At 49.6% G+C, this 11,537-nt stretch overlaps 1 protein-coding gene across 2 annotated transcripts; it reads right to left on the reverse strand.

Annotated features, from left to right (window-relative positions):
- Nucleotides 1-434: 434 nt before the first annotated feature.
- LEP (leptin) lies at nt 435-11,123 on the reverse strand. 2 transcript variants are annotated; one of them, XM_021673609.2, is made up of 3 exons: nt 11,048-11,123; nt 5,350-5,521; nt 435-2,853 (listed from the first exon to the last, which is right to left on the reverse strand). In XM_021673609.2, the coding sequence occupies exons 2-3, from the start codon at nt 5,491-5,493 to the stop codon at nt 2,494-2,496; spliced, it is 504 nt and encodes a 167-aa protein (XP_021529284.1). In that variant the 5' UTR covers nt 5,494-5,521; nt 11,048-11,123; the 3' UTR covers nt 435-2,493. The 2 variants fall into 2 exon arrangements, with proteins under 2 accessions (XP_021529284.1, XP_064229738.1); XM_064373668.1 differs by lacking the exon at nt 11,048-11,123 and adding an exon at nt 10,583-10,621.
- Between the last annotated feature and the right edge of the window lie 414 nt (nt 11,124-11,537).

Here is an 11,537-nt window from a genome sequence, read left to right on the forward strand (position 1 = left end):
TCCCCCAGGCCTTGGGTTGAAACTGTCAGATTCTGCGTGCACTGCAGGGGCGGCTGCCTATGCTCTGTGCCTGAAGCAAGAGAGGTTCCCTCTTTCCACTCTATTACCTGGCTGGGTCTGTTATTGGGCTGTATGCTTTTTTTGTTTGATTGCTTGCATGGCTATGTGTGTATGTGCGTGTGGTTGTTGTTTCTTTTTTCTTTTAATAATTTGATGCTTTTCGAGGCTGATTTGCACCCTGATGGGTGCGGAATGTGTTCATTCACCAGCTCTGTGCTTGGGGTAATCCTTTTGCCTGAATAACTGGCGGCTGGCTGTGGCCAAGCCCGGGGTGGAGCTGACCCCAGTGGTGGATGGGGGCCAGCCAGGCCTTGCCCTATCACACACAAACAGCTCTCCTGAAGCCCCTCCACAAACAACGACAGGAAACAAAGACCAGCAGGCAAGGTTAATGTATTTAGATTTTTTGAAAAAACAACCAAACTTTTGTTTTTCTTTTTTTCTTTTCTTTCTTTTTTTTTATTTTTAAGTTGCAAAAACATGGGAAGTTTCACACTCTGGGAATTAGCCATTGTTCCAGGTTTTGTGAGCAAAAGGCTTAAGAAGCCCCAGCCTCATTAGGTAGTTGTGATGATCTGGGTCATGTTTTCCAGAGTAGCTCTGACCCTGGCCACGGCACCAGCTTCTCTAGAACTTGCAACTCTTAACTCCTTTAATATCAAACTTCTTTACCCTTCAAGTTCCCTTCAACATGGCCCTTTCCCTCCCATCTCTTCTTTCTCTGCCTCTCGCTGTAACTCACTGCTCACACCTTCACCTCTGCATCTCCACACACGAAACCTTCCAGCAAAACAGCTTTCTCTCTGCAGGCAATTCCCATCCCTCACTTTAAACTCTGCCTCAAAATTCCTCTTTTCCAGAAAGTACTTGGTCTTCCTGCTCCAGTCCCTCTCTAGAGAGCATTATCTGCCTCACGGGACGCTCTGGGGGTCAGGGACCTGGGCTGGGGTCCTGGTCCTGCCACTTGTTGGTTGCTATGGTCTTAGGTATTTCTTATTTTAAATTCTCAGTTATCTTGTGACTATGCAATAATAGATGCTAACGTGCCCTGAAAAGCAAACATGCTGCAACGTGCAAGCAGGCTTCCCTGCGGGCCCCTGGGCACGGCCACCCTCAGCTCACACCATTTCCCACCTGCTGCTGACTGCACTGTGCGTTCGGCTGTTTGGCTGCCATGGTAAATTGCCCGCCTTGGAACAAAAGTGAGTGCAGTTTGACCGCTGGGAATGCAGGGTCCAGAGCAGGGCTGAATCTTAATGTTTATTTGGTAAGCTTCTCCAACCCATAGCCCCAGTCAGGGCTGAGCACGAAGCAGGTGCTGAGTCTTAAGTTAATTGCTTTGATTCAGGTTTCCTGGGACAGATCCACCACCCACTGTGTGATGGCAAAAACACAGCAGCAGGATGCTGGCAAACCCCAGACCTCCCCGTTCGTTCGTCTTCCTGAACGTGACTTCCAGCGGGAAGGGCCATCCTGGTGGCCCGCCCTCAGGGACCTTGCATTTCCAGTCGTCAAACTGCACTTACCTGTGTGCCAAGGTGGGTACCTAGCGGTGCTTGTCAGGTCTCAGGACCACCTGATAAAGGAGTTTTCTTTACCACTGGAGTAAAATCCCCCCAAGATTTTGGGGATTTTTTTCATGAAAATAGCTCTTTTGGCAGTGGAGGGGTGTGTGTGTGTGAGGCCTGGCCAGGCGCCCCTAGAGGGAAGTGATGAAGTTGAAGGCTGTTTGTTGGGGCAGTGGTGAGCTCTGGCTTTCTCCGACTGCTAGAGAGTGGTCATTCCTATCAGAGAGTGATGGTCCCACACTGGAGACTGTGATCTTCAGAGCAGGGGTCCTTGATGTGGAATGGTCCAGAGTTGATCCCACTCTGGATTTATTACATGGCAGTGTTCCTAGTTGGGGCTTGCATGCCAAATTGTAGTTCTTGTGATTGGCTCACCCAAGCAAGGCCAAAATTACCAAAAATTTTATTGCTTGGAGTTCCTGCTGTGTCGTGGATGTGGCCTTCACGGAGTTCCTTGGAATTCTCAGAGGGAACTTTGCTCTGGCCATCCAAAGGCTCTGCCTGCCCCTCTATCCCCTCTGAAATCATCACTGGTCACATTGAAGCATGCAGTGAGGGGGAAATGGACAAAGAGGGGGAAAGACAACTCTTGTTAATGGCTGAAGACCTTGGTGGGAGTCCCAGATGCAGTCCACTATTTCCTGGGCAGACCTCCTTCCTGGTGAGAATAGGATCCTGTGTATATATCTTTGGTTTCAAGCATATGGAGGCTTAGGGTCTTATGCCTTTGGAAGGGTGGTTTAGAGGAGTCAGAGAAATGGACAGAGTCCTGGTTAAGGGGTGTCCATGCAATGCTCTTTTTTCCTGGAGACAGCTGGTTCCTTCCCTCAATGTGGTCCTTGGGGGAAAAGCGACCTTCAAGGCCTCAGCATGCAGGGCCGAGGTCCAGCTGCTGCAGCATGTCCTGCAGAGACTCCTGCAGCCTGCTCAGGGCCACCACCTCCATGGAGTGGAGCGAAGCTTCCAGGAGACCCCCCAGGTTTGCCAAGGTCTCCAGACCACTGGCCCAGGGCAAGTGGCAGCTCTCAGAGGCGGCCAGCAGGTGAAGAAGGGCCCGGAGGTTCTCCAGGTCGTTGGATATTTGGATCATGTTTCCGGAAGGCAGACTGATGATAATCTGTTGGTAGATCGCCAGTATCTCATCCATCTTGGAAAAGCTCAGGTCAGAGTGGAACCCGGGAATGAAGTCCAAACCAGTGATCCTTTGTTTGGGGGAGACCGATTGCTGTGCAGGAGAAAGAGGGAGAACAAGTGCTCAGCACCGGAGAGGAATCACTCTCAGAGCCCTCTGCCTTCCCCGTGGGCATGGAGGCTCATTCTCTCGGCTGCCTCCTTCCACCCTCCCTCACCACTTTGATTCAGGTCCTTGTATCCTGAGCCCAGGTGACTGCCAAGCTTCTAAGCTGGTCTCCTAGATTCCTGCCCTTCCCACACCAGCCTTCCCTCCATTTCCAGACCAGCTTTCCTAGGTCATTCCTTTCTCTACATCGTCTCTGCTGAAAAACCAGCCATGCTTCCCTATGTCTTATTTAGTGGAGTCTGTTCTCCAGGCATCTGAGGTCTTCCATAAGCACTCCCACCCCAGCCAGCCCTAGTCCCTTCCACCCCCAGCAGAGTCCTTCCTCCCAGTCAGCTTTTCCAGGCAGTCCCTCCTCCTCAGAGACCAAGGTCGTATCCTCAGTGAGGTCCCCACACCCTGCTCCAGTGACTCCAGTTCCAGGAGGGCTCTCCCCATCTGTCTGCCCACAGCACTGAGGCTGACACCTCTGTGGTTACTACCCTTGGGACCCCGTGATATCATGTATTGACACCAATCAAGTTGGGGCACTTGGGATGTATCATGTGCAGCCTTGCTGAGTGGCTATTTTGAAAGGAGACAAGAGTTTTTCTCTATAAAATGCCCAAGACTTTATCTAGTTCTAAGCCATCTTTGCTTCTGGACACCTAACTTCTCCCTAACTGCTCAAGACTACCATGAGACACCCACAATGACCAGGAGATGTGGAAGTCTCCAGAGAGCTCCATGCAGGGGGTAAGGAGGATTCACTTGCTTTAGCTAATTTAGGTCTCATAACAACCTTGTGAATAGTGCGTGATATCCCCATTATCCAGATGATGAAACTAAGGCTTAAAGACATTAAGGAACCTGCTGAAGATCTCACAGACATCACAAGTGTGAAGATTCACACTTAATCTTCCTAATTTCTAATACAGACCTCATCAGGGAAATGGCTGAAGGTCTAGGCCTGCTGGATCTCAAAGAAAGAACCAGGGAGGGCACTGACTGCTATTTGCAAATCAGTAGAAGGTTGAATGTGAAAAAGGGTAGACTCACTCTTTTGGGTATCTTTGAGAGGTGGGGCCAGAGATCAGTTGGAACTACAAGAGCCCTAATGACAAGCATATTAGAGATGGGATAGAGGCCCCGAGGAGATGCTGCTGGGGGTCTTGCACCTGCCAGTGGGACACAAGGAACTTCCCGGCTCCCTCTGGTCCTAGGCACTAAGACTCAAGGAAGTGAAGTCAGGGAGGAAGGAGAGTGCAGAAGGCAGGGACAGAGGGGAGAGGAAGGAAAGAGGCTGTGGCTGTGCCTACATGTGCCTCAGCTAATCTCTGAGGCCTGGTTTTCCCCTTGGTAGAGTGAAAATAAGCACACGAGGCCTCATGATATCAGAGAATCCTCTTATTTTTTTTCTTATTTTTAAATTATTATTAATTAATTTATTTATTGAGATAAGAGTCTTGCTCTTGTCACCCAGGCAGGCTGGAACGCAGTGGCATGATCTTGGCTCACTGCAACCTCCGCCTCCTGGGTTCAAGCAATTCTCCTGCCTCAGCCTCCTGAGTAGCTGGGACTACAGGCATGTGCCACCACGCCTGGCTAATTTTTTGAATTTGTAATAGAGACGGGATTTCACTGTGTTAGCCAGGATAGTCTCGATCTCCTGACCTGGTGATCCACCCGCCTTGGCCTCCCAAAGTGCTGGGATTGCAGGCGTGAGCCACCATGCCCAGCCTAATTTTATTTTTTATTTTTAAATTAGAGATAGAGGTCTTGCCATGTTGCCCAGGCTGGTCTTGAACTCCTGGTCTCAACTGATCCTCCTGCCTTGGCCTCCTAAAGCACTGGGATTACAGATGTGATCCATCGTGCCTGACCAAATCCTATGATATTTATTTATTTATTTATTTACTTATTTTGAGACAGGGTCTTGCTCTGTCACCCAGGCTGGAGCATGGTGGCATGATCACAGCCCACTGTAGCCTCAACCTCCCAGGCTCAGGTGATCCTCCCATCTTAGCCTCCCAAATAGCTGGGACCACAGGTGTGCACTACTATGTCCAGCTAATTTTTAAAATTATTTTTGTAGAGATGGGGTCTCCCTATGCTGCCCAGGCTGGTCTCGAACTCTTGGGCTCAAGTGATTCTCCTGCTTTGGCCTCCCAAAGTGCCAGGATGACAGGTGTGAGCAACCACACCCAGCCCAAATGCTATGATTTTTAAATGGAAACATGTGGCAAAGTTAAATGTTCTTGGGTCAAAAGAAAGAACCAGAAAGAGTGGGAGACCTGTGCTTTCAAATCCTTCTCAGCTTCCAGTAGGTGCCTGGCACTCAGGAGGTGTTCAATAAATGTCTCTTGGACTATCTGGGTCCAGTCCCACTAGGAACCAGTGCTGGGCTAGCCATAGTTCTACTTTGTCCTCGCAGACCCTCCCTACCGTATGTGAAAGATTATTGATCCTGGTGATAATTGTCTTGATGAGGGTTTTGGTGTCATCTTGAACTCTTTGGATGGGCACAGCTTGGGTGTAGGACAGACAGGCCCAAAGCCACAGGAATCGGCACAGGCATCCGCAACGCATTTTTCTTCCCAGGATGTGCCTCTTGGGCCTGAAAACAGAAGGAACCACACATTGCAAGGAGCTGGTATCTCAGAATACACCCATCTGCCCCATTACCAACCACATTACCGGATGCGGATGAAAATCAGCTTTACTTTCTGTCCTGGCTACCAGCCCCTCAAAGTCAAAGACAATTCATGATCTACATATGTATTAATGAAATGCATCCCCTTAGGAAGAGGATTATTGTCTGGTAAATAAAACCACCATGAGGTATCCTGTAGACCACAGAGCAGTGAGGCCAGGGTGTGATCGAATGGACGTGGTAGGGATGATGTAGACTTCAGTGCGTGCCTCAAGGGAAAAAGAACAGACTTTTAAGGTGTGGTTTGAACCCAGTCATTTACTTGCTGTATAATTTTAAGCATATCACATAATCACAAAATACTCCACCTTCATCCCTGTAATATATCTATCTCTAGGCTTTTATGAGGACCAAATTAGATAATGCATGCGAAAGAGCTTAAAGGCGTTGTGAAATGTTCTCTATCATTACCCTGTCATTAGCGATTATGCTACTCACCCGTCCTCTGCATTTCTCCCTCACAGCAGCCTGCTGATGCTCTGTGACGGCCTTTACCACTTGCTTCCTTACTTCCTTTCTCTCCCACCCACTGGGAGCCTGAATCCCACTGGCACTTCTTGATTGTCTAAATAATATGTCAGACACAGTGCTCCACACCAGGGATGCAATGGTGAACAATAGATGCTCTCCACCCTCAAGGGGAGCTGAGTTAACAGGAGAAACAAATAGGTCAATGAGCCATTCTAAAGCAAAAGGAAAGGGCTTTGCAAAAAGGGCAGGTACAAGATACCATCAGAGGACAGGCGCGGCGGCTCACGCCTGTAATCCTAGCACTTTGGGAGGCCGAAGTGGATGGATCATGAGGTCAGGCGTTCAAGACCAGCCTGACCAAGATGGTTAAACCCCATCTCTACTGAAAATACAAAAATTAGCTGGGCACGGTGGCAGGGACCTGTAGTCCCAGCTACTCAGGAGGCTGAGGCAGGAGAATCGCTTGAACCCCAGGCGGTAGAGGTTTCAGTGAGTTGAGATCATGCCACTGCACTCCAGCCTAGGCAACAGAGTGAGACTCTGTCTCAAAAAAAAAAAATACCACCAGAGCGCAAAGGGGGCTCCCTGGAGGAAGTGTCACCTGAGCTGGGGATTAAGGACTGAGTATGGGTTACTAAGAGTAGAAAGTGGTGGTGGCCATAGTGGCAGAGAAGTCGGGAAGTATGAAGACATGGCATTGGGAGATAACATAACATTCACTCAGAACGCTTGGAACTTTCAAAGTCTTGGAACTGTGAATTCTAAAATTAAAATGATATGCAGATCCTTGATTAAGCAGCAAAGTTTTAATGAGATACATGAGGCAAAAGGTAATAAAGCTAAATGTATGCAAGTCTGTGGCCAATGATCCATGCTAAGTATATGTGCATGAGCCTGAAATAATAATGAAATGTAAGTAAATATTAGGATGAAGGTTCTGGAGGTGGTAGTAAAGTTACTCTCTGCTTTTTGTGTTCTTTCTCGTCTGGGTCTTGATGAAAACAGGTAATACATTTTCTGTTCATAGATGGCAATATTAGTAGGATTCATTTTCTGGCAATACAATAAAAACAAGCAGTCTGTCTATATATTCTTTATAATGTTTGAGCAGAGTCCTTTTTTTTAATCTGAATTTTACAAGAGAGAAAAATATGGGACTCGGGAAGAGGAGTCAACTTGCCTAAAGTCAAACAGGTCCATCACATAGTCAGGATTCAGACCCAGAAGGTGGGAGTGCAAGCCACTGCCCTCCAGCACCTCCAGGATTTAAGGAAAAGTCCATATTATACCCCAATTCCCAGTCAAGGGCAGCTGCTGGGAATATGGCATGTGGAAGCAAATGCCCTGCTCTGGGATGAAGCTATGACATTGTACCCCCATCTCAGCTTCAAACATGAAAAATACTGTGTACCAAGTAATTTGGGAAAAGGCAAATTTATCTCTTAAAAAAGTAAAACTTCCCCTATTAACTACTTGTTACCTGAGTAATAGACCAAATGTTTGTGGAACTGGGTTAAATAGTGCTAATCCCCCTTTCGATTCCGTGAAACCCTAGCAGAGGTGGGACAGTGTAGTGATTAGGCGCTGCGGCTCCAGCAGCAGGCTCTGCTCTTGTTAGTTTCATGTCTCTGCACAAGATACTTCCTTCAAACATCCTTTCCTTTCAGTAAAATGGAGCTAACACCACCACCTGGCTCCACAAGGGCAAATGAGATGAACCTGTGAGGCCCCTGCCCTTGGTGTGCGTGCCCAGAGCAGGGTTGGGGAGTAAATTATTATAATTACCAGGCAGGTGGGCCACACTACCTGTAGCCAACTGTGAATCAAGCATTTGGCCCATTGTGTCCCACGGGCTATCTCAACAGGATGCATGGTGTCTCTGGGTCTTCCCCATGCGGCCCAAGATCAACTTGCCTCCTTTTCTAAGATTCATGTGTTGATGACACCCTCCTTCCCAAGAGAATTTATTACCAGAATTTATTACCAGATCCTGAGAGTGACTATTAACTGTGGTCATAGTCACTCTCACATAATGGCCACCCTCTAATACCTAAGTGCAAAAACAGTTTTACAAGCCCCCTCTATCACCACTGATAATATGCTTCAGTGGAGGCTGGAAATAAATTGTGGTTTCTTGAAAACGTGGAGCTGAGAAGCTGCCACTGAGTAAGGCTGCCCAACAGGAGGGGCCAGGTTTAGGGGAAACCTATGAGAGTCTGCAGAGAGAACTGGTAACATCCATCTGAGATCAAAGTGCTTGCAAGAATCTGCCCTACCAACACACAACACACATATTCGTACACACATCACACACCCACACATCAATACAGATCACCCTTTTCATAGAGGATGCTAGTCATTCCCAATATCTTGTCTTCCATTCTTCCCCAGTCATAGAAACTCCAAGTCTTAGGTAGGGATATAGCCATCTAGAATAAATACTTTGCTTCTCAGAGTCTCTCAACTAGGTGTGGCCATGTGACTAAATTCTGGCCAGTGAAATATAAACAGAAGTGTCTCAGGAACCTGTCACGTGCCTTTGTCTCTTCCTTTTTCATCCCTTGCTCCATTCTGATGCCTGGACTGTAGATGTGGTAGCCGAGAGTCTAGCAGCACCTTGGGCCAGGAGGACGAAGGCCTCACCCTTATGGATGCAGGGCTGGGGGCTGCAGGAGCTCGGTTCCTGAGGACCTCATGGAGCTGAGATGCCATGCTGGTCTTGGACTACCTACCTCTGGACTTGTGCTAGGTGTGTGTGAGAGACATAATGTCTGCCTTTAAAAAGCCACTGTTCTTTTGGGTCTCTGCTAAATGCAGCCAAACTTAATGCTAACTGACAAGGCAGGCCATCATGGGCATCAGAAAAGAGTGGGCATTAAGTCTTCCTTGGTTCACCTGAGTCTCAGTAACTGGGCGGGGCCTGGCCATGGCCCGTGAAGGGGAGGAAGAATGGCTGGGAGGAGCAGAGTTAGGGACTAGGAGAGGAGGGATAATTCAAGACAGCAAATAGTTGGTACAAAAATAATTGCTGTTTTTGCCATTACTCTTAAAAACCACAATTACTTTTGTACAAACCTAATACAATTTATGGAGTGTAGTACCTGACACACCATAATTACTCAGCATAGGTTTGATGGTTGGCGGCTAACATGTATTGATTGCCATTGACCGGCCAGAACGGAGCTGAGGCTGCCAGACTCCTACCCTGGTGCAGATGGGGTACCTGACTGCCGGAGAATTTGGCTCAATTTTCCTTTAAATCATACCAGTGCTGTTCACAGATGCACAAGACACAAGGACTCTATCTTCCTGGAGCCCCTCTTCTCTCTTTGGCTCCCATGCCCCTGTTGACATCTAGGCGGGGGTGGTACATTGAGCCAGGCTCTGTGGCGGCCACCTCCGTGCCCTGCATGGGCCACTCAGACATGTGAGGCATCTGCCTGGGGTCTGACGGGCAGGAATTCATTGCAACTTCCCTGGCTCTGTCCTTGGCACTTGGAGCCATTTCCTGGAATGGAGGGGGAGGAAAATATTTCCCCAAATACCAAGAAGAGTTATTTTGGGTATAAGATGTACAAAATATGAGGAGGACGCTCCTTTAGCCAACATGGAAATATTCCCCTCAGCACAATGTCCACAACCGCTTGGGAAGGGAAAGACTCTAAAAGCATCCATCTGGATGTTTCTCTCTTGCCTTGTCTCCCTGCCTGAGAGAGAAATGATCAGCATGGCCTTCCTGTTGCTAAGGGCGTTAGAACAGGAGCACCCACGTTTCTAGATGCCTCCATGTTTGGTTCTGCAGACAATCCTAATGGAAAAGAGTCTGGGAACACTCCCCAGTTCCAGCTGCCCATGGCCTATCTCAGAATCCTACAGAACAAACACAACTCTGGCTGCCAGAGGTCATTCCTGCCCTGCAAAGGAAGAGAGCTTGTGCTCCTGGAATGGCACCACCAAGTCTCTGCTCTTCACCCACCTCCCCAAAGATCACCCTTCCAAAAGAAATTAATCACCTCTTTGAAGCTACTATTCTGAAATGACAGCCAGCCTGTCATTTGGTCCAGTTGTCTCACTTGGACCTAACTCTATTTAAGGAGTCCTTTCCCAAAAGCACCACCATTTAAACTATAGAAACTGGAGGTAAAGGTGACGGCATTCACACTGAAATCCAAACCAAGCCCAGAGACAAGGAAGGCTATAGGTGAGCCAGATGGGCCAACAGCACATATTGAGCAGTCCTGGCTAGAAGTTCTCATAACCAGTTCTGTCCCCAGCGACACCTCATTGTATCCATTGCAAAGAAGGCAATTTGCGCGGCTTTGAGGCCAGATCTGGTGAGACCCTGCACAATTTCACTGGAAGATTTTGAGTCTTCCTGACACTTGATTTCCCCCACCTCTACTCACCGTTGCCATTCTCCTAGGCATTGGCCTTATACAGCCCCTCCCATTCAGAGGTCAGGAACTTCCCTGGAAAATGAAGCCTGATTCTTACCTGCAGAGCAAGGCAATGTCTAGGCCTGAGACGGATCACTTCCATCTGCGTCCCTCCAACTCCCAACTTTATCTCCTCCAGATGGGGGTGGGTATACCCTGATCATTGGGGGTGGGTATACCCTGATCATTGGGGATGCGCCCAAGGCAATTTCCAAGGCATCTCAGCTCTGCCAATGCCACGAGGTTGGTGGGTCTGACAGTCTCCCAGGGACCTGGCTGGTTCTGCAAGGTCGGAGTCCTGCCTTCTGGGCACCGGCACAGCCCAGCAGCAAATCCAACTCTCCCTGGTTCCCGGGAGCCTTCTCTGGCTAGAACTCGGTGCAAAGCTATCATAGTCCAGAACTAAGCCATCGCCCTGCCTCCTGCCTGCTTCAGTTTTCCTGGGGTCCAGAGTGGGGTGGGGCGCTGTGGCCCGCCAAGAAAGACCAGCAGAGAAGGAGGAAGGAGCGCGCCAGGGCCTTACCTTGCAACAGCTGGCGCCGCGATTCCTACGGGGCTCCATGCCTGCCCGCCCCTCTTATAGCAGCTGGATCACAACTTGCGCAACGGTCCGGCAGGCCCCGGCGCACCCCAAGTGCCAGCTCCAGCCCCGCCCCGCCCCTCAGGGCAGCGTCCGGCCAGGCGACTGCGAGCCCCGGTCCCGCAGTGCGCGCCTCGCAGAGTCTCGAGGGAGGGCCTAGGAGCACCAGGAGCCACGCGCACACCCTTGGGCATCTCCCAAAAATTTGAGTGTGGCTGGCAGGAGCGAGAAATCCTCGATGTCCCGCCAGAGGCTCCGGGGCGACTATGGCGCAAAGATCGGCCTCTCGGGAAGGTGCTTCGAGCCGCGCGTGGAGCGGCCGGGGCGGGGTGGCTGTGAGAGGCTCTGCGGAGCCGGCTGGGGCATCCGGCGGCGCCCTCGCTGGCCCGGGCGCGGCTTGGAGGCGGCGTGGCAAGCCGGGACTCGGCCGGCC

Source organism: Aotus nancymaae, unplaced genomic scaffold, assembly GCF_030222135.1.
Source record: "Aotus nancymaae isolate 86718 unplaced genomic scaffold, 86718_ANA_hifiasm-v0.15.2.pri h1tg000002l, whole genome shotgun sequence".
NCBI lineage: Eukaryota > Metazoa > Chordata > Mammalia > Primates > Aotidae > Aotus > Aotus nancymaae.

Bases quoted from the DNA above. Each gene is read 5' to 3' on its own strand.
- LEP (XM_021673609.2), bottom strand. From the start codon at position 5,493: ATGCGTTGCGGATGCCTGTGCCGATTCCTGTGGCTTTGGGCCTGTCTG. The intron at 2,854-5,349 runs GTAGGGAGGGTC...TCTCCTGCACAG, and splicing joins TCAATAATCTTTCACATACG to CAATCGGTCTCCCCCAAACA.